The sequence below is a fragment of the Sciurus vulgaris genome, assembly GCF_902686455.1.
Source record: "Sciurus vulgaris genome assembly, chromosome: 7".
Classification (NCBI taxonomy): domain Eukaryota; kingdom Metazoa; phylum Chordata; class Mammalia; order Rodentia; family Sciuridae; genus Sciurus; species Sciurus vulgaris.
Window position 1 is genome coordinate 36213310 of NC_136467.1, and position 22142 is coordinate 36235451.

Sequence of the window (22142 nt, forward strand, 5' to 3'; positions counted from 1 at the left end):
GAAGGCGAGGATGGCGGGGGGGGGGGGGGGGCTGTACCGCACTAAATGGATGAAACCCTAGGGTAGCTAATTCTGTGAAGGAAAACACAGAAGTAGCATCCTATGAAGAGTCCTAAGATGAAAGTTTAATCACTCAATAATTACAATGCCAGCGCACACAGATATTGGCAGAATTTTATACCTATTAAGAAATACAAGACTGTAAAGTTCACACTTTAACTAAATAACACCTACTGGCAGGTACTAATGGAGTAGTATGAGCCAATAACTTTATTTCAACAAATGAATGATTAGACTTGAGATAAACAAAACAATAAAACACAACACAATGAAAACAAGTCCTACTAAATTTTCAAATTCTTCTTTCCTACTATGGATACGGGTCATTTTTAAAACAGGAAATATGTGTATCATTTGAAAAAAACAGAACCCCACTCCAGCAATGCAGCAATTTTCAAAGTATTCTTGCTATTAGTTAGTACAAAGAAAGATTCTGGAATATGCAGACTCTGTCTATGCTGTGCATCTATCATCCATGTATTATAGATAATTTCCTAGTCTCCAATCCCCACTCAAGAACTCATCAGCTACTTTGAGGTATAATACATCAGTTCTGTCAGGGGCATCAATAGTTCAGGACTTACGCTGACAGTTCTTTGCATCAACTGCGTCTCCAAAATATCCATCAGCACAGAGCTCACAGTACCGGCCTGTTGTACCTGGCTTACATATCAGACAGGAGCCAGACAAGCTGTCACAGCTGCCAGGGACGGAGAAGTCAAGGTTGTCATTGCATTGACATGGCTGACATGATCCTCCAGGTACAGAAGGTTGTCCAAAATAGCCTTCCGCACACCTAAGGTGAAAAATTGCATCCATAAGTATTTGGGGGAAACTCATGAAACACATCTTGGGGCAATGTTTACATATTTTTTCATACTACTGCTCTCCCAGGATGATGGCTTTTCCTTTTCAGTGTTCCTTGTTTCAAATGCAAAGTGATTAAAAAATATTTTTCTATAACCATAGCTTAGATACAAGACAGAATCCTGCCAGACCCACTAGTAATTATATTTCAGCCAGACAAAAACAAAACAAAACAAAATCTTGTCACTGGCACAGAAGATGAAACCAAAGCATAAGAAATCTGCTGCTGGCACTCTGAAAGAATTCAGGTCCATGTTGCAAAGCTTTTGTAATAGAACACATTATGTATCTCTACACCAATTGGTTGCTTTTTGTACAAATATGTAAGGTTCATATTTTGTTGTTGTTGTTCTTGCAGCAAGAGCTTGTTAGGAGGAAACAGTTCATAAGAAATTTTAGTAGTGAGAGTTCAGAATTTCTTAAATAGAATTGTAACTCACAAGATTTTTATCTGGGTGGGGTGTAGCTCTGAATTAATAATGGGTGTGTATGTATCTGAATATGGTTTCAGAGGTAGTTTTTAAATAAAGAGTCTTTACCAAGGGAAAGTCTAAATAGGTATCCTTGCCAATTATGGCAATAAGCCTTAAGGTGGTGATGAACCATGCCCACCACTCAAATTACCAAATCCCAGGCATTTTATTTTAATCAACCAAGAACTATTTTACATGTTACTTCCCATTATTTATAAAGCATCACAGAGATTTTTTAAAAATATAGCATCAAAATTTCCTTGATCTAAATATTGTCTTATAATGTCAAATCACCTTATAGACATACAGATGCATCTTTATAGGCAATGCCTATTTACCTTGTCCTCTGTCATTACCTTTTCTCACATTTAATATTAAGCCACACTTGACAAAGGAGAAATGAAACAGGGCATCCACAAGTCTATGCACAGGCCAACTAAGTTACCTGTGCCATCTTATCAAAGTAGTCTTTTGTAGCAAGGGTCAAAATTGAAAATGGCCAAAAAAATATAATGTTTTCACTTCTGTAGTATACTATGTTATGCTCTTCTACTCCCAGATGGGAAAGCCATTGTTTAGAGCAAGGTTCTCTGTCATTTGGACTAGAAATGATTTAAATACAGTATGTCATATTGAGGGCACATTAATAACAATGCAATTATGGGACACGGTCATTAATTCAGTACAGATACATTGATCAATAATTATTCTAAGTTTTCCAGAAAATTTATGGGTACCATAATAATCTTATGGATTTAATATTTTATCAGAACTTTAAAAAATGAGATAAATAGTTTTAATTATTTTTATAAAATTGTTAATATGATTATGAATGTTGCATAAACAGCTTATAAGGCTACTGTCGCCCACAAATATATTTATTAATTCTCTATTACAAAATATGAAATAACATTTTAGTGCATAAAATTCCCCCACAATACCTTCAGGGGTATTCTTGCCTTAGTTGATATTCAGAGCTTATGATCACATCTACATATATTCACATCTCATTTTGTTTACTGCTAAGAGAGTGACTTTGCTCCACTTAGAATAAAGAAGTACAGTGATCATTATCACAGCCAACAAAGACCTATTATTTTCAGTTCACTTTCCTCAAAATAACTTACTGCCCTCAGGAGAGATGGCATTATATAACAAGATCTGGGAATTTCTCTTAACACAGATACCAATTAATAAGTACAAAATTCCTCTATAATAAAAGAAACTCAGCCCTAAAAGAAACTCAGTCCATAGAGGGGAAAAAAAATGTGATTAAATAGAATAACCAAAGAAGCATCTGTCTTTTTCATTGCAGGACATGTAAGAAAAATTTGTGAATATACATATTGGAAAATTCATATGCCACTTTATTGAAAATAGGACCATTTTCTGCAGTACATTTGCACTTTATTACTGGTGTATGTGCATTTTCATTTTTATACATAGAATGGTCTTCAAAGAGATGTATAAAATGTTTCATTAGGAATTAAAAAACAATTCTAGGATCAAAAAATACAATGCTACTAATCATATACTTTTACCATTAATATTACCACTTTATAATCTGATATGTTTAGATTTATCTAACTAAAATTAGATAAAAATCACAGTCCCTTGACCATTTTCATCTTCTTAAATTATCACTAATAAAATTAATTGTAATTTGTAATCTTAAGCACTCTTTCTTTCATAGATGAGGCAAAATGAGGGCATTTTTAAAGAAGATAGTTTATTCTATTCCTTGTTCAAGAAGAGCACCTTGACATAAAGTCCCTGCTCCATTCCATGTTTGTTCCCTTTTTCAAATCAAACTGCAGTATTTAGAAAAGATACCCCTTAAATGCAAATAAGATTCCAGAGAACACATGCAGTTATGTAAGAGAGTTGCTGTTATTGATAATTTAGGAACAATATTAGAGAGAGGACAGAGTCAGGGGAGAGGAAGAGAAAAAGAATGACAGGAAAGGAGAGAAACAGTAATAAGAAAAAGAAAGCAGCAGGACAGAGGATACTTTTTAAATCTCATTTTGTTCCATCATTTTTTTCCAGCAACTTTGGACTAAAATCTGAGGCCTGCAGTCACACCATGTCTTGATCCTTCCATCCTTCCTCAAAGAAATAAATTGCACTGAGTACTTTCACACAATGCATATAAATATCGTACAGTCTTAATCCTGTAGTGCACGGAAAACAAATATGCATTCAATGATTTGACAACAGAACAACCAGAGTAATAGAAGTGCTATCAGCAAAGCATAGAAAAGGGACACCTACTCAGGTTAGGATTAATCAAAGGCCTGTTCAGAATGACAAAGCAGAATATTAAGAGTTCACCAAGGTTAGTCTCAGGCAGAGCAGTGGAAGGGTTGCAGGAAGGAAGGACAGCATGGAGGAAGGTGCAGAAGAAGGTGGCTGGAATATAAAGTGTGTGGCAATGCTGCCACACTGTGTTCTTACTACCTGGCATCTGCCAGTCAACTAGACAGAAATTTTGCCTGCATATACAGTGCCTTTCTCCAAATTAGAAGTGTAGAGAGAGCAGACCCACTTGTGCACCTGAGTCCAGCACGGAAGTTGTATTGGGAAGAAGCTCTTTTTGCCCTCAAGCCCCCATGCTGGCTACAAGCTCCCATTTGCCCCTTCCCTTGGTGCCTTCATGCAGTGCACAAACTGCTCAATTTCAAGAGCCACCTCTTGGAAACCTCAGCTGACTTCACGATTTTGTTTATGGTACTACCAAGAAAGAATAAACTTCTCTCTTCTGTTGTTTCTATTTAATGTCATCTTTGGTAGTCGGGACCCAATACTTGAAGAGATTCAGACACAAGTAGGAAATCTTATCAGCATCATGATAATGAGGGACTTGATTCAGATCCAGACATTTCTCAAGTGGAGAATACCTAACTGGGATTTTGGAGTTAGAACTAAATAACAAAATGGAAATTTGATATCTAATATGAATCATATGGAGAAGATTACAGGTGAATTTTCAAAAAATGTTAGGCAACTAGAATCTAATGTCTTCTACATTCTCAGAGGCAACTGTGAAAGCAGTCTTGATTTTTGGCCTCTTTCCTCACCTAGGGAGGAGTTGCTAGGAATTTACCCCTGGGGAGGAGGCAGGGGTCAAGTATCCCATTAACTTCCAGGTGGTCCCATAGAATCTGTTGAGTGAACCTGCCACAGTCTTGGAAATGTCCTTCTCCATGACATATTCTAAATTGCTAGGGCTACAGACTTATTCTGAAAACAACCTGATGTCTGGTTGGTCAAGTGCCATCTGCATATAACTCACCTATTGCTTTACATTTTTAAAAATTTCTCTTGATGTGCCAAAGCTAACTTAATTCCTTTTTGCCCTTTTAGATGCCGTCTTTGTTTTTCTAGAGTTTTTGTCTTCCTATTGTCCACATGATAAAAAGCCTAGAATCCTAGTCAACTATCATAATGAATACCTTCTCCCCTAACTCCCTGACTCTCTTCTTTTTCTTTTGTTAAAATATTCCCCAGGAAAATAGTAACACCTCAAAGGGATAGGTGCCTTGGCCCCAAGCAAGCGTTTCATGCTTCCAAGCAGTGATCAATGTTCTCCATGAGAAAGAATCAGTCAGCATTGTGTTGCATCTACTTTCATCATCTTCTTGTTCACGGTTTCTCTTCACTCCCTCAATTCAAGAAGCAAGACCATGGTGAGCAACACATCTGAATGATGGTCTTTGAAAGGGAAGAAAGCAGAAACATAGGAATCTCCTAGACTTTGGAATTTCTATAAACGTGGTACCTGTACACCTTCTCCCCAAAGGGGATGGAGATGGAAAGATAGATGAAGAAGTGATGCTAGTAGAGACGGTGGTGGGTCCCAGTGTGGAAGGAAAGAAGCTGAATGATTTTTGTTTCCCCAGGAATGGGAAATAGTGGAGAGAATTGAATGACCTGAGAGGAAAGGTAATTAGGAGGACAGGAAAGGAAAAGGTCGACAGAGGTACACAGGGATGAATTAGGACAGGATGAACCCATGGCATGTCCCTTTGCCCAGCATAGGCATACCCACACCCACTAACCTACTCGCCACTCATGCAAAACAGCCCCTTGGAACTAGGTCAACATGTTAGATCTGATCCAAGCTTGGCTGAGATCATGTGAGATTACTTTTCTAAACTCTCACAGCTCTCACATATATAGGATGAGGTCTCAAAATAGAAACTGAATTGAAATAAAGAATATCAATTGATGATTCTTGTCCACCAGAGCTATAGACTGAGACACATTCGTGCTATATAATAAAAGCAGAAGATTTTGGAAAGGCTGAGCTAAACTAAGCGATCAGATTTTTCTACTTTCCACCGCAAGGCAGGGCAGAAATTTTAACATGTTAATGGATGATTCCCAAACTTTTGTGATCACAGCATTCTTTATTCTAGGAGCAGCTACAGTTTGGGAAACACTGTTTTAATTTCAAATGCTGATTTTTATGTAGCCAATGTGCATACAGGGATCACACACATCACTTACGGAATGGCTTTGATTACACCATTTTCAATGCAACCAGTAATTCCTCTTTTCTCTGAACTTTCTTTTTTCCTCCCTTGCATCTCAACATATACACTTGCAAAATTTTTCTTCTTATAGTTTTGATACATCTAATGGGCTTTCAGCTCACATACATATACTGGAATGGTATACGCTTAATATTTCTGGAAAATTCTAATTAAAATTCTGCCTAGAAAAAGCTAATATCTCATCATCTGTATAAAAATAGTTGAAGATTATTTTTGGTTAAAAAACTGTAATTGGAGATGAGCTACACCATTTGCTACACTGCATATGCATCTCGCAATCTTCTTTTGAATCAGATTAATATATATTTTAGGTAGGAAATTATGCTTTCTGTCAGTTATTTCTTTCCTTGGTGAATTTCATTATTCAATTAGGCTTCTCTCCGGAACACATGTGACCATTCTCATATGCATTAAAAAAATTGTGAACTGCTTGAGGGCAAGGATGGCATAATGCATCTGTTTCCATCTGATGGCCAGCCCTGGGCTTAGTACATGACAGCCACTAAGCAGATATATGTAAAATAAAAAGTAGTGTTTAAATTGTAGATGGTTCAGAAACTATGATCTAACATATATAGAAGGGACAGTGCGTGAAGCAAAGCAATATAAATACATCAGAGATTATGCTCACCTAGGTAAGCAAACTTAATGGCCTTGTATGACAGAGCAGCTGCTACTTTCTAGTTGCTAAAAAAGGTTGCCTGCAGTGAGCTGTGGGGGAGGCAGCAGGTGGTTAGGCATTTGATGTAGATCTGTCTTGGCAATGATATGCTCTCCTATTATAATAAGTAATATACACATAGCTTCCTTTAAAAAAAAAAACACAATTAAAGACCTCCAGTTTCTTGATTACAAATATATATCCTCCTTATTTCAGTTCTTTTCTTCTATAACTAATTTACAGATGCTGCCATTCTTACAAATAGTATTTATTGCTGCTGGAAACTGTCATTGGCACTTTGTCTACAGATTGCTAGTTGCTAGCTACATTCTCTCTGGGTGACTGGCTCCTGCTTCAATAACTTTATGTAACCTGGTTGGAATAGGACTGATGGCTGCCAGGAAGGCAGGAGAGGACAGGCTAAAATGGCCTTCTTTGGAATTAGCGTTGGTGACAAAGATGAAAGCAGGTCACTTCCATTATGAACCCTCCCCCCAGTCCCCATGGCCTAGTGATGGTGGCATTGGAGCTGTTTTCAAGGCTAAGACCAGCGGAAGTTGTTCTGTTTGGCAATAATATCAAGTGAGAAGTTTGTGCCATTTTTATACTGCAACTTGACATATAGAAGAACAGTTGCTTTAAAATTATTTTGGGAGGAAATATAATTGTACAGATTATATATAATAATACCCATAGTTCCACTGCAAAGCAACCCAACAAAGTCAATGGGAATTACAATAGGGGTATAGGACTGATTATAAAGAATGTATAAATCATGATGATAAATTATATTTTGTTTGCATTTTCAAATATAGTTAAAGTAAATTATGGACCACTTATTGAACTATAAACTAGGAAGTTAAGCCACATTTTAAGGACAAAAAGCTAATTATGAAAAACAAAGGATGCTGATGGCAGACAGTAAGATAAATCTTAAAGTTCATGACTCTCCACTTGAGCAACACTTTTTAGAAAGATTGTAGGTTGATGCTTAACCTTTAAGATTAGAACATTAATCAGATACTTTCTGAGTGAATGGAGATTAGTAGAGCGATTTCTAGAGAATAAATAAACTATAAAGACATAATACATTTGTTTGACAAGTGTGATAAGAAACTTTATTCCACCTCATCAAGTGTGGCAGCTTTTCTGGGGTAGAGCGAAGGACGATAATGCCTATTGCTTTGTAACTCTCAAGGTAGCAATCATTCTGCAATACAGGGTGGTATGTGCTTACCTCTCACAGCGTGGTCCTGTATACCCGACAGGGCATTCATCACAGATCAGGCCGAGACTCTGGTCTAAATGGCACGTGGGGCTAAAGCTGTGTTGATGTTGTTGGAGAACAACAGGGACAAGGAAGAAGCACACACATGAAATCATTAGTAGCATATTTTCATTTCTCTTTCTCCACTACGGCTGTGACAAAAGGCTACAGGCTGGTCATTCCTGTCTCACAGATAGAACTCAGGGTCTGGCCAATTGAGGATGAAATGACATTGCTATTTGTGCAGATATGACTGTAGCCCAGTGGAGAGCAGTATCCCTGTGACACGTTATTAACTGACTTTTGACTGCTCTGGATCTGTGATCACCAGTGACAAGAGGCAATGTACAGCTGCTTTTAGGGATTCCCTAGGCCTAGCAACACATGGCCTCACTTACTTTCTCTCCAGTCAAGTCCCTCAGAATCTGAAGCACCACTGAGAAATCTTAGGGATTTTGGAACTCAGCATACAGTAGAGGTGGCAGCAGGGGTTTCTACCTGCAGGGCTGCTGCCTGGGGTGTATGTGCCAGCTGCTGTACATGTATGCTCACAGGCACACTGTCACATGGATGGCATACTCAGGAAAGCTTCCAGAAGCAATTGTGTGCATTCTACTTCAACTTACAATAAAACAAAACAAACTACAACAACCTTGCCATTTTACACCTTTGGCATGTTCCAAAATTTCTCTCCCTTTGAACATATTTATAACTTTGGTCTGAAGTAACAGAGTTGGACACTGTGTCAAGAACCAGCACAGCAATCACATTCTAGCAATAGCTTTCAAAAAACAAACAAACAAACAAAAATAACTCCCTTCCAAAAAAAAAAAAAAATGTTCAGTTCAGCTTAAATTTTTTCCCCCCTGGAAAGAGACATCTCTCTTGAATTCAAACTTACCCCAACATGGACATTGTCGTGTAGCTATCTGCTGCTCTCAAAAGAGCCCTTGATCGTTTTGCATTTCATGAGTTCTGCTGCTCTACCATTTAAAAATCATTACTGAACTGATACAGGGAAACTGTACATACTAATGGGGTAGTATGTAACGTTTCATTACACATGGTCACATTGTGCAATGTTTAAATCAGATGACTCATATGCATTTCCTCAAACATCATTTCTTCATGGTAAAGACTTTCAAAGTCCTTTCTCCTAGCTTTTTGGAATGTGCAATACACTGTTGTTATCCAGAGTCACCCTGCGGTACACTAGGCGCCAGAACTTCTTGCTCCTGTCCAGCTGTAACTCATACCTTCCCCACTACTCGTCCAGCCTCTGGTAACTACCATTTCACCCTCAACCTCTCTGTGATCCAGTTCTTTAGATTTCATACTATTCTACTATTTCAAAGAGAAATGCCCTCAATTAATCTTTCTTCCATTATGTTTTCCCTAAATATTTTTATTTTCTATTGTCTATGGCAGGACAATTCAGTAAAGGCTTACCTGATGGCTAAATGAACTAAAATGAGAACAAATTAAACACCACAAGTCCTAATCTCATTTGGCTCCTGACACTTGCATGACTTTGGAATATTCTTAACTTTGAGGTGTAGATGATCATGGGTACTGTTTTTAAGCAGTAAGACTCTGGTTTAACACACAGTGTTCCTGTAAAGGTGAAATAATTCTTATTTTTTTTGTAGTACCAAGCTACTAGAATCAAGTAGATCCACCATGTTTGACCTTTCCACTCTATGGAAAGTCCAAATGAATCTACTGGGTCAAGTGGAAAAAGCCTGATTTAGGGGAACACGAGTTTATGAACATTGTTCAGGAAAAATATTCCATATTTAAGGGGTTCTTGTGGCTGCCATGGGCAGACGGCCTGTTCTCTGTGAGAAGGGATCTACTTTTAAAGTGGGGCCTACACCTTGCCACAGTTACCCTCAAAGGCCTCGTCCTGCATGATCTTAGCAGGAATGTGTTTATACTGAAGAGAAAAGGCACATGTCAAAGAATCAGACAGGATTTTCCCCATCCTTACCCAGTGATTTGTTATTGTTTGTAGATATAAAAATTAAAAATGAACTGGAGTTTCAAAGATCTCTGTAGTGCATATATTCTTCTTTGAAAACTGGAGTTCTTTAATTATCATATCATCTATGGAGTAAGGGACTCTTTCTGCAAGCCCTGAGTTTGCCAATCCTGTGGGACTACAGTGATGGAAAGAGAAACTGTACCAATTATTTTTTAAAATCCTAAAATCAGTTTACTGTAAGACATGTCAAAGGTGGCTGACAACTCTTCTGACACTTTAAAACTATTTATAAAATAGATTTCAAATTCTTAAAATACTCACATGTCAGTTAAAACCAACAGAAGTAAAGTAAAATGTACTCACTGACAAAAATCAATACTTTCTCAGGAAAAAAAATTAAGAGATAGCAATATATTAGTTTTGACTCGTTCTTAGAGTTCAGAGTCCTTTTACAAATAATTTTATCACATTTTTCACAGAATCCTATGAGCTGTTTGGGGCAGGCATGATTTTTTCTTTCCCAAGGTCATACTCTAATTTCCAGAAGAACTGAGCATGGGATCCAGGATTTCAGAGTCTTAATTTGATATTCTCTTCTCCCTATAACAAACTGTCATTCAAACCTGCTGGTGAGAATTAAGTGAGTTTAAGGTTTTAGTAATATGAATACTTGACATGATGCATGCAAATAAAATCTCCTCTTAATATATACTTGTGCTTTGAAATTCTATCAGCAACATAAACTGAGGAGTTACACCCTTACTGCTGTAATTGCAGTTACAGCAACAGCAGAAGATGGCATTCAATAACAACATTAAATTTAGAATGAGAAATAAACATGCACAACCAAAAATGTCTCCAGAATTTGGATTGGCAAGAGTAGCAACTTGACAGTGATTTGAGTCAAAACATGAAGCTAATTGTTCCGTGACACAAAGAGGGAACTGTAGGATCATCATTGACTTAAAGTGATTCCAAGATTATGTCACTTAACTCTAGTTGGCTAACTACACACCAGCAGAGAATGTTCCGCTTCCTGGATTAACCAGCCCATGGCACTAAAGACACAGGAGAGCCAAGAGCAGCAGGCACAGCTTCCACAAATGGGGAAGAAGAGAAGCTACTCTTGGAATAAATTGGATTCACACATGGATCTCTTGATGGCAAGCAGATTTTCATATTTCATAATGATCCATTTATTAGCACATATATATGTGCATACATGCATATATGTTTATATACCAGTATGTATGTGAATATATGTGTCTATGCATGTGAATTGTACACATACAGATAATAATTAGCTTTATTCCAAAAAGAAATTTAAATTATCTCTTGTCTTAGAATGTATTTCCCAATTATAAGTACTAAATTAAACAACAATAAATATGTCCTTTTGAATGATCCCCAAAGTCAGCTCTCCATGTGTTCCATTCCTTTACAAACGTAAATTTAAGCATTTCTGAGGAACACAAAGCAGCATTAGTAGATGGAGTTTGTTGAGGGGCTATTTTGTGTCCAGGCTTGTGTCAAGAATACCTCTAATTTTATAGCATAATTGATGAAAATCTATATTGGCTTATATAAGTTTACCTATTCAAATGCATACTAAATATTCAATAGCAAATGTTCATATTTAATCTATGTGGTATTGGAAATTAATGAATACAAAACATTTGAAATTTTACACTTTTATTTGCTTTTCTGGAGGTAAATTTCACTAGCTAGTTTTATCTATAGCTAAAATATAAACATAACAAGGTGAAAAGGCCAAACACACAGTGGACACTGTAAATAGTTATGAAGTTGATGTATATGTATGATTTAAATATTATATGCTTGTCTGTATTCATACATCATAATAATTATACCAATCTATCTATATCTTCTAACACATTTGATTTATTTAGCAATATTACCTAAGAAATTTGGAGCCAAAATGCTTGTGATCTATAAGATTTATGACCAGGGATTAAATAGATAAATCACTAAGTTAAAACTATCACTAAGCCCCACACTTCAGAGGAAGGTTGCAGCAACCTTTAGCTTTTCTTTTTTTTTTTTTTTTCCTATGTAACTATGAAAATTCAAATCCCATCTTATGGATTATATGCAACTCCTCAATTTATACTCCAGAGTTCCTAAATTAGATTACAATAGTAATTTACAAAAAATCTTTTTTTAAAGGGAGGTTTCCCTATTTCTTTAAGTGCCCTCATTGTTCAGTGATTTTTCAAGAAAATATTTTAGGTTATTAGATTAAAATGGATTTCTCCCATCATAATTATGTAGCTAAACTATGATAATTACTAGATTGTTTTAAATTTAAAAGGCTGTTTACCTTTAGCCACAAAACTGCTAAGATTTAAAAACTAAGTTCTTTTTTCCTTTTTCTGCTTATCAAAATACTACAATTAAACCTAGAATTAAAATAAATTACTATTTTAATCTGAATTATACTACTAAAATAAATTTTAAAAATAATTTAATAATTATTTACTATAAGCAAAATCATCTTAAAATTGAATAATCTCTAAATATTTGATGTTACTGATATTATTATTATTATGATGTGATTTTTGAACAAAATCCATATCAACAAAGTAAACCAAGTTGCAAAACACATATTTTAGGAAATATGTGTATCATTGGACTCTGGGAACCCAAACCCTTTAGTACAGGTAGATGGTGCTTTAATTTTTGTTGAGCTTTTTTTTTTTTATTGAGGAACAACACATTTAGAGTCCATTATCAAGCTAGAAACAACAAATATAGAGACAAGAATTGGCCACAGAAGCCTACACTTACTCAAGCAAAATTCCTTCCCTAATGACTTCTCTTTATTTATAACAATGTTGGTCAGACTTGAGGGGAAATCAATGAGGTCTCCATGGACAATCAATTACATATCCTAAAAATGTATCAGACTAGGATTCACAAGGTTCACAAATGGACAGCTTTGCCAGGTTGATAGCTATGTTCATGACAAGTGTTTTGGTTGAGAGTTGGGAGGGCACCTCCAGGTGCACTCTCTCCCTTCCTCAGCAAAGGTCAGTGTTGAACAGCAAGTTTTATGGTATGTGATGAACTGGAGAATGCCATTGAGCCCCAGAAAATGAGGCGGTCAGGCACTGTGTAATCTAATTCTTCATGTGTACGACACATAGCAAATTTTGTGTCACATTATGTACAAGGTAGAGAGCGGTAGCCATTAGTTATGAAGGACTTTATTTGTATTTCCTTTTATTCTTATTCTCCAGTATGTTTTCCTCCTCTTCTCTGATGCCTTTGGAGGGCAAAGGTTCTTCAGTTTTATGCACTTCCAGGCTCATTCCCTAAGCTCTGGAAAAGTTCTGATCCCTAATATGGACTAAATCAATTTCTCATTTTTTTAGGATCTTACTAGGGAACTTAACTTCCCTGGTGGATAGATTGTTTTTGGTTTTATGTTAAACTGCAATATTTATTTACTTATTTTTAAAGGAGTCCCCAACATAGACTATAGACATTAGAAAGTACAAGGATGTATTTTTTAATGGTTGTTTTTTTTAAAGTAGACTTGTTTTTTAAACTTTTATTTTATTTATTAATTTATTTTTATGTGGAGTTGAGGATCAGCAAGTGCTCTCCTACTGAGCCACAACCCCAGCCCCAGTACAAGAATATTAAGGTTAAAATTGTTTTCTGATACTGATGCTTTATGACTCTAAGCGAGTTTCTTAATGATCAATCCACAGTTTACCATTTCTACTCACTATCTTATGTACTTCACATATTTTCATCATGTAATTCTTACAACCCTACGAGAGGGTTCAGTTATCACAACTAATGTTGAATGAACTAAGGTAGCTTAAGAAGCTTTCCCAAAGTGGTACCGGTGGAAAGAATGGATCCACCATTTAAATTAAGGAATTTTTACTCCAAAGTTGACATTATAATGCTTTTTCCACTTAGAACCTTCACTTATTAATCTATGTACCAAACTGGATTATTTTTGAAGGTGAAATAACCATATGCAGTGCATAAATTTATGCCTAGAATATAGGAGGATGCTTTCATTAAATATTATTAGTTCTTTTTCAAACAATGAGTAAGGTAGAAAATTTGAAGAGAACAGAGTTGGAGAGGAGGATAAGGATTCCATGTGAACTGAATACAAGAAAGCACCATTCTCAGGAAGACTTCAATCTTCACAACAGAATTATTTTCAGTCTTTAGCTTGTATTATTCATTGAATCTACTAACAATAGATCATCTCAGTTAAGAACATCTTGGGTAAGACCTAAGAGAATGACTTCCTTCGGGTATGACCTCCTTGATCAAATCTTCACATTAAAAGATCAGAGCTGACAGATTTCACTTAAAAATTCTTTAAAATTTCTGCCCTACAAGTGTTATCACTGCATATAGAAATAACTGGAAAGTGCATAAAATGATAAGAACTTTCCTAGGCACTAAGATTATCCTTAAGAGTTCTCAAAAAGATTCCTTTCATTTAAAATTATAGTTCGGGCTGATGGTGAAGCTCAGTGGCAGATTGTAAGGCCCTGGGTCTAATCCTTAGAACCAAAATAATAAAATAAGTAATATTATAGTTGTTTGCAGTTATTTACTAGTAAGAACCATTTGTCTTTGTTCAGTATAGCATGCTTAGTCAAAAAATATTTTGACTTCAGGACTACTTATTCAGAGATGGCCACTATTATGGATTAGATCTCAGTTATCCCAAAGGCTCATGGATTGAAGGCTTGACCCCCAATGTAGGAAAGCTCAGAGGTGAGGCTTTTAGGAAATTATTGAACCACGAGGGCTTTAACCTCATCAATGGGTTAAGTTGAATGACTCATAATTTGAATGGACTATTGGGAAGTGCTGGAAACTATAGGAAGTGGGACCATGTTAAAGGAAGTCTGTTCTTGAGACGATGATTTTGGAAATTATGTCTTATCACTGGCCCCTTCCTCTCTCTCTTTCTCTTTTCCTTTCTGGCTGCCATAAAGTAATTAGTTTTCCTGAGCCACACCCTTCCACCATGACATTCCCCTCTCACTACAGTTCTAAAAACAATGGAGTCAACTTGCCATGGACTGAAAATCCTGAAACTGTGAGCAAAAATAATTTTTTCTTAGTTTATCTTAGGTATTTTGTCACAGTGATGAAAAGTTGACTAACACAGTCACACTTTGTAATAACTATAAATTTTTATAGCTGGTATAGAGCATTCTCTTAAAAAGTAAGGGGAAGAGCAAAGTGAATTTTTTTCTTTCTTTTCTTTTTCCTTCCTTCCTTCCTTCCTTCCTTCCTTCCTTCCTTCCTTCCTTCCTTCCTTCCTTCCTTCCTTCCTTCCTTCTTTCCTTCCTTCCTTCCTTCTTTCCTTCCTTTCCTAAAGTATTTTCCAATAGATTATTGTTCTAGGTGAATAACTGGAAAAAAGCTGGATATGAATTATATGAAATTTGCATTAAACTTTTAAGACCTACATTGTTTATGATAGATAATGTAGTATTTATCACCCATAGTTTAATAGTCATAAATTTATGATATAATGTGTACTATTAAAACAATTTTAATAAGATGGATATCTATGTATAAATAAACATTTAGCTATCTGTATATAATGTATATTAGATAAGCTATTTGAAAATTCAGGGATAATATGGGTACTTGAAGATCAGCTGGATCAATCCCTTCACTTTAACTTTTGAGAAGTTTGTGACTTGCCCAAACCTACTTTCAAACACACACACCAAATAGTTAGACTAGGATTTAAATGAGCAGCATTTAATATCACTGATATGTTTGTATACATATGTGTCCACATGTATACATGTATGTGTTTGTATAAATTATGTTCTTTGTAACTAGTTTAGAAATTCTACTTGAGTTTTATCTCTTAATTATTAAATCACCAAAATCTAGGGCCAAATATTAAAAAAACTTTAGAAATAAATGGTTATTATCTTAAATTAAAACTCATATCACCTTCCCAAATAATTCATTTACATATTATTTATGTACATGCAAGAAGAGAAAGTATACATTTGATATGAAAAATGCACTTAAAGAACTGGAAACCAAACTATTAGAAAGGAAAGTTTGTTACTCACTTATTGGATGGAATATTAAGTGGACAAGCACAGGGCTTGCAGTCTCCAGCAGTTCCTTGAGTAGGATCACCATAGAAACCAGGAAGACATACATTGCAATAGGGGCCACCTGTATGATCCTTACAGTTCTGAGGAAGTAAAACATACCAGAGTTTATATTTTGGTCTCAAGCAGTAACATGTTGTTGAAAATAGGTCTACAAAATCATTAGTCTGTTCCCAACCAGAAAGAGAAATTTTTCCACATAGATGGTCAATTTTACAGAAGGGAAATAATATTGGAAGTTAATATCTAGCTCATAAATGACATACTATGTTTAACATAATGCAGAATTACAAAATGATAACTGAAATTCTTTATGAATTATTTTCATTATGCAAATTTTATTTCCTCTTTTTTTTCTTAAGAAAATGTATGTGATAGTGTGTTTATGTGTATGTAGTTGGAGAGCCCTAATGACATAAATCTAATGGAAATTGTAGCTGATTCTAGGTAAAAATCAATTGTAGCTTAAAACTGCTGATTTAATGAGAACTGTGGCTAATCATACAAATCCCTCAAGACTATGCCCTCTTAGCTCAGGCATTAATTTTGAACTTAGTAGACTCTGATGTTTGCACAACGCTTTCTTATTTCTGTGAGGAGCTTGTTTGATTCATAATTGAACATTGAGAAAATTGAAAAAAACTTAAATATAAATATATGATGAAATTACAAAGCACATAGCAATTTTCCACAGATATATTAAAAATCAAATTGAAACCACATCTTTCAATCAATTATTATTTTTAGAGCCATCTCTTTCAAGAATCAAAATCAAAATAATTTATTTCTCAATTTCTTCATATTAATTAAAATATATTCCTAATCTCAGGCTGTGTTCATGAAATTCATCAAGACATAAAGGTGAATAATTCAGCTAATCAAGCAGTGGAATTGTCTCTAAATTTTTCAATAGCACAGTTTGATAAATATTTATTGTATCATGTAGACATAGTTCTTATCTCTAAAGATACCATAATGTCATCAAATTCTTATCACAAAACATAAAGCATGGATTCATTAGTACTGAAGTTTATTTTAAATTTAATAAGCATATATAGTTACAATTTTTCCCATGTCGACAAGAGTTCAGCAGAACTCAAGAATGTGCAGCCTTTATTTTTATTACCAGTACCCAAATTTGTGAAGGAAATAGCAAAAATACAAATTAATCTTGAGCATAGAGTAAAAGTTTATATATTTATATGACTGTTGGAATAGTCATATTAAGTTAATGAAAATTCCAAAGTTTTTGCATTCCAATATGTTTAGAAATAAGATGAATGTCAATTTTGTTTAGCAAACAAATTTAACAACAACAACAACAACAACAAAAAACCCAGCCAAATTAGTGAAGATACATCTTTGAACATTGCTTATTATAGTTCCTTGGGGACATCGAATTTGTTTATTAAGTGAAATAATCAAAATTATAATCCAGTTTTTTAACTCTGAACCTCCCATTTATATTCGATGAAATAAAGAAGTTGATAACTTAAAGTTTTCAAGCTCTGAAACCCCATGTCATTGCTATCAACTACAAGTGACATATATTTCTACAGTAACTGGTGATAAGTGAAGATAGGTTTTCTTTTGAGCTATTTTAAATTTTCTCAAATGTATTTATCTTTTTAAAAGATAGTGTAGCTGTTAATTAACTTTGCTTTTTAGAGTTGTCTAACAGATTAGGATGTTAAAAGCAAAACGTAGACCAGTTAAAAGAAAACTTTTGATTGGCTCTTCATATCATTTCCTTCACTTTTCAAGTTTATCTTAGGTATTACCAAATAATTGTTTTGTTTTGTTTTTTTGAAAAATTCTTTGCATGTTGTCATGTTGACACAATGAAAATTCTATCAAAAACTTAAAGACTTAAAAATTTAATCATAAGTTTAGTTGTGATTTAACCAGATGGAAAAATATAATTGCACAATTCAACTTAAAATCATAACTCAGAGACCCTGCTTTTCTTCGACTACTGATTTAATGGAAAATAAATATAGTGAGTTTCTTATACTTTGCAATGTTACGTTTCAGTAAATAGAAATAAGATAATCTTCAAACAGTATTTTTTTTTGTAATTAACACTAAAAATAGCACCATACAACCAATATAATATAAATCAAAACTGAAAAAGATGAAAGTGTCACCCTGATAAGCTGGTTTTTATTCAGTTGTGTCTTATAAAACTGCCTCTCAAATGGTTGCTCCCGTCACATATCATGAGAACAATGAGAAGCATACCATCTTCCCATGTGGCTTTGAGTGCTTCCTGGATCACTTCAAGCTCAGAGCTAAAATGACTTTTTATATCTATGTTCACATTACATAAGATGTCTGGATTTTGGTTCTGATGTCAAAAATGTATTTCAGTTAATTTATAATCAGACAAGTTCAACTAAAATCAGTGTATAAATTTTATAAATTATCTTTTAATGCTAGAAACAATTCCCCATGAACAATAAAAAAGAAACTGAAATACAGGATCAACTGAACAATAAAAAGTAAGAATATCCTAGTAATGCAATTATTCAAATATTTTTCTCCTTGTAGATGATATATACTCAAATTAAGATACTGGCACTTAGATTTCAATATCATTTCATAGAAAGGACACTTGAATGTCTCCAGAATATATCCTACATGATCACTTACTTGCTACCTACCTAGAACAGGAGATTCTGTCTCCAAGATCCCACTATTATTTGAAGATGGGTTTCTATCTCTTTGTCCATCGAATAGTCAATAAACTAGGTTTCTTAGAAGGTCTCAGTTATCACTGCTCCCTCCCTGATTTCTCTCAAAATTATGCTGAAAGAAACTATTTTATTCTAAAACAAAAGGTTTTCATTCTTTAAAATATCAGATCACCAAATTGACCAAGAGCATGATTCGATTTTATCATAATGAATTCAACTTGGGATATTACCTTAGGGAACATTATGAGTCTGGTATTGTGACATATTTATTTTTGCCTTTTTCTGGTAAGTAAAGCAAATACACATTAGTTTTGAGCTGTATATTTCCTATTGCATGTTAATAAAGTGTTTAAAGGTAATTCAATACTTTTCCCAAGGTACATTTTAAAAGGCTGTGGTATAATTAAAATGAAAATCACTTAGTCTTTCTATTTGTAAAAATGCCATTTGAAAAATCTACTGATCCACAAATCAAGGCTATCATGCTTTATACTGCAATGCAATTAAACAAAATCTTATATAGAGAAAACAGAAAGTACATCAATAAACCTAAATGCCAAATTACATTGAAACAAAAGCCCTGATTTTTCATTTTGGATTTTTCCCAGAAGCTTTTAAGTAGAAGAGAAAAGGGGAAAAATGAGCAAGAGAAAGAAAACATTTAAGAATTACTGATAACAGAGTCTGTCTTACATTCTTGCAGGGAAATGAGAGTATGATATCCTCCTAAATTGGCACTGTTTCAAATTGTGTTTCTGCAAGACTAATGAAATGAGAAGTGTTGTTTCAAGCTTCATGCCATGTCAGACAATATAAAACTAACATGCCCTTGAGTTAATCAGAACAGCCTATTCAGAGTAATTCTCCAGTCCTAAGGCTTCTTAGCAGGATAGAAAGTGCTCTGCACTTTGCAGAGCTTATTTTCTGGTTAAAAGTATAGTCTTAATTGTAGAAGGAGAAACAACTCTGGTGAATATGTACTCCATATATTTATTATTTTTTTAATATATGCATGACATTTGCATATAGTTAAACGCTGAAATTTTTAGATAAAAATATGCACGTCCTCATTTTCAATGTAAAAAAGACAAATTATAGAAAAACCCTAAATTATGTGTATTATAAAGGTTATATTTTATACTTTTCATATTATGGGGATATAAATAATTTCCTGTTTTAGAACAGTCTATTTTTGGTAGATTTCTGGAAGGGACCAAAATCATATATATTCATGGTACAATATGTATCCAGTTATTAGTTATGCTCTATAAAGACATAGTCCCAATTCAATTTTTAGACTAATATGAATAAACACTTCCTAATACTTATGAGAGAGATCACATGTGAAAGAGCATTCTCAGCTTCTAACTCAGTTCAATATAAAGACCTTTGTCAAATCACTTCTTAACTCAAGTGCCTAAGGTTCCAAAGGCAGTAACTGAACTGCAAGGTTTGCTGTCGTTTTCAGCCTTGTCAATCAGTATCCCCAGTGGAGAGAGCACTTACCAGACATTCTCCTGTGATGTCATCACAGGATTCTGCATGACCAAAGCATCGGCATGGTTCACAGATGCCACCAAATACAGTGCCATTAACTCTTCTGTGCCTAGGCCAACAAGACTGAAAGAAAGATAAATTTTCTATTAGTCTTGGTATTTAAATAAAAAAGGAGATTTTTTTTTTTTTTCTGATAACAGAAGATAACTTAGGTAGCACACTCACTAAATGTGTTTGTCAAAGGCAGCCATTATTGAAACATTGCTGTAGCACTATTATTCCTGACCTTGGGGCTTCGTACTGACCTTACTGTTATTGGCAGGTATGAGATTAGAGGAAGCGTTAACTTGGTGTCTCTTCTGAAATGGTAAAATAAAGCACAGATATAAAGAATTGAAGTATGATAGTCTCAAAGTAAAAAGCACAGACAGGAAAACAGAAGGAAAAAAACTGGAAAAAAAAAGCAGCCAACATAAAAGAACTCAGAGAATCTTAGCATAAGAGGGCACCCAACGTCATCCCCAGCAATTTGACTTGGGAATAGCTCCCTTTCCCACAAATGCACCACTCTCAACCCCTTCACATTCAGAAAGACTGAAATTATCTGCAAGAAGATAGCAGTTGCCTCTTCCATTTGAAAACATGAACATCTGGTTTTAATACATATGTAATTTATATGTTTCATTCTAAATTCCCTCCATCTTATCATGCTTTTTCAGATTTACCCAAAGTAGCTTATGGTTTATTTACCATATATTCCCTTGTTGGTTTATTTTATGACATTATTCTCCCATAATTTTGCTTATATTCATTGTAGATTTTTAAAATGTGAAACACTTTATGATATAAAAACAGAATTCCAATTATAACAGGACATTTGGGTCTTGGATTTCCTGTTTATCATTACCTGCTCTAAATCCACTGTCACTCTTAATTAAATTTTCATTCTCTGGGGATTTCTACAAACTGGAAGGGATCTAAATTCATCGTAAGGTAAATATTGATGACTTCTAGGAGCTTATGACTCCACATTGTAATTGCTTTTCGTGGGTTATATACTGTATTTCTGGATGGTTAAATACAACACCATATATCACAAAAAGTCTTTATTTCCAGTTGAAAATAGAAATGAAAGAAACCACTGAAGTTATAAAGTATATAGAATTGTGTTGTGCATTGTTGGAAATGTTCTTCTGCCTTAGGATATGAGGACTCTTCGATTTGAACATCAATAATAGACACGTGAAAAAAAGGATCTGCAGATATTTCATATCTGAAAAGAAAATAAAATCTACTTTCTTTTTCATTTGAGCAGTATAAAAGAGAAAGTGTTGATTTTTGGGTCTTTTCTAATAATTTCTTCCTGTTACAATTTTTGCCTCTATAAATTGATTATGGAAGTGATGCTCTTTTATAATATATATGTTTATAAACTGGTGAAGCTACTTCTGCAGAAGGAGGTAAAGCTTATGGACGTAGAGAAGAGGACAAAACTGATTTGGTGTTTTTAGAGCAGATGTTTATGTTTATGAGATTTCCTTAATCTATATTTTTAATATTTCAAAATGTAGTACTTGTATAACACCTTCATTCTTTAAATGCCCCAACTCCTTACACCTCTTTCTTAGTGAATTTACACCATTAGTCACAGAAAAAATGAAAGTCATCAGAATTTATCTTTCTACTCCTAAGCCAACAAGAATGACCCCATTTGTTTACAAATAAACCGAACAATAAAAAAAAAATGAGCCTTTGTCAATTTTTGCCAATTTTTGCCAATTTCCCTTCTGCAAGAACAGAGGGAGGATCCTTCCCCCTCTGAAGGAAATGTTATTCCAGTTGTTTCCTTGATTTCAAGATCTTTTGTCCTTTCAATATGCCCTCTGACTGCTGAGTCAGGAAAAGCTGTCTTTGTAACTGAATCAC

General features: G+C 34.6%; 1 protein-coding gene across 1 annotated transcript in view; it reads right to left on the minus strand.

The window, feature by feature from the left end:
- LAMA2 (laminin subunit alpha 2) overlaps nt 1–22142 on the minus strand; it is a 620167-nt gene that overhangs the window by 223422 nt on the left and 374603 nt on the right. Inside the window, exons 16-19 of the mRNA XM_079148222.1 lie at nt 20226–20339; nt 15979–16106; nt 7858–7944; nt 645–856 (exon numbers count right to left, since the gene is read on the minus strand). Of these exons, the coding sequence (XP_079004348.1) occupies nt 645–856; nt 7858–7944; nt 15979–16106; nt 20226–20339 (541 nt within the window). The remainder of the gene's footprint in view (nt 1–644; nt 857–7857; nt 7945–15978; nt 16107–20225; nt 20340–22142) is intronic.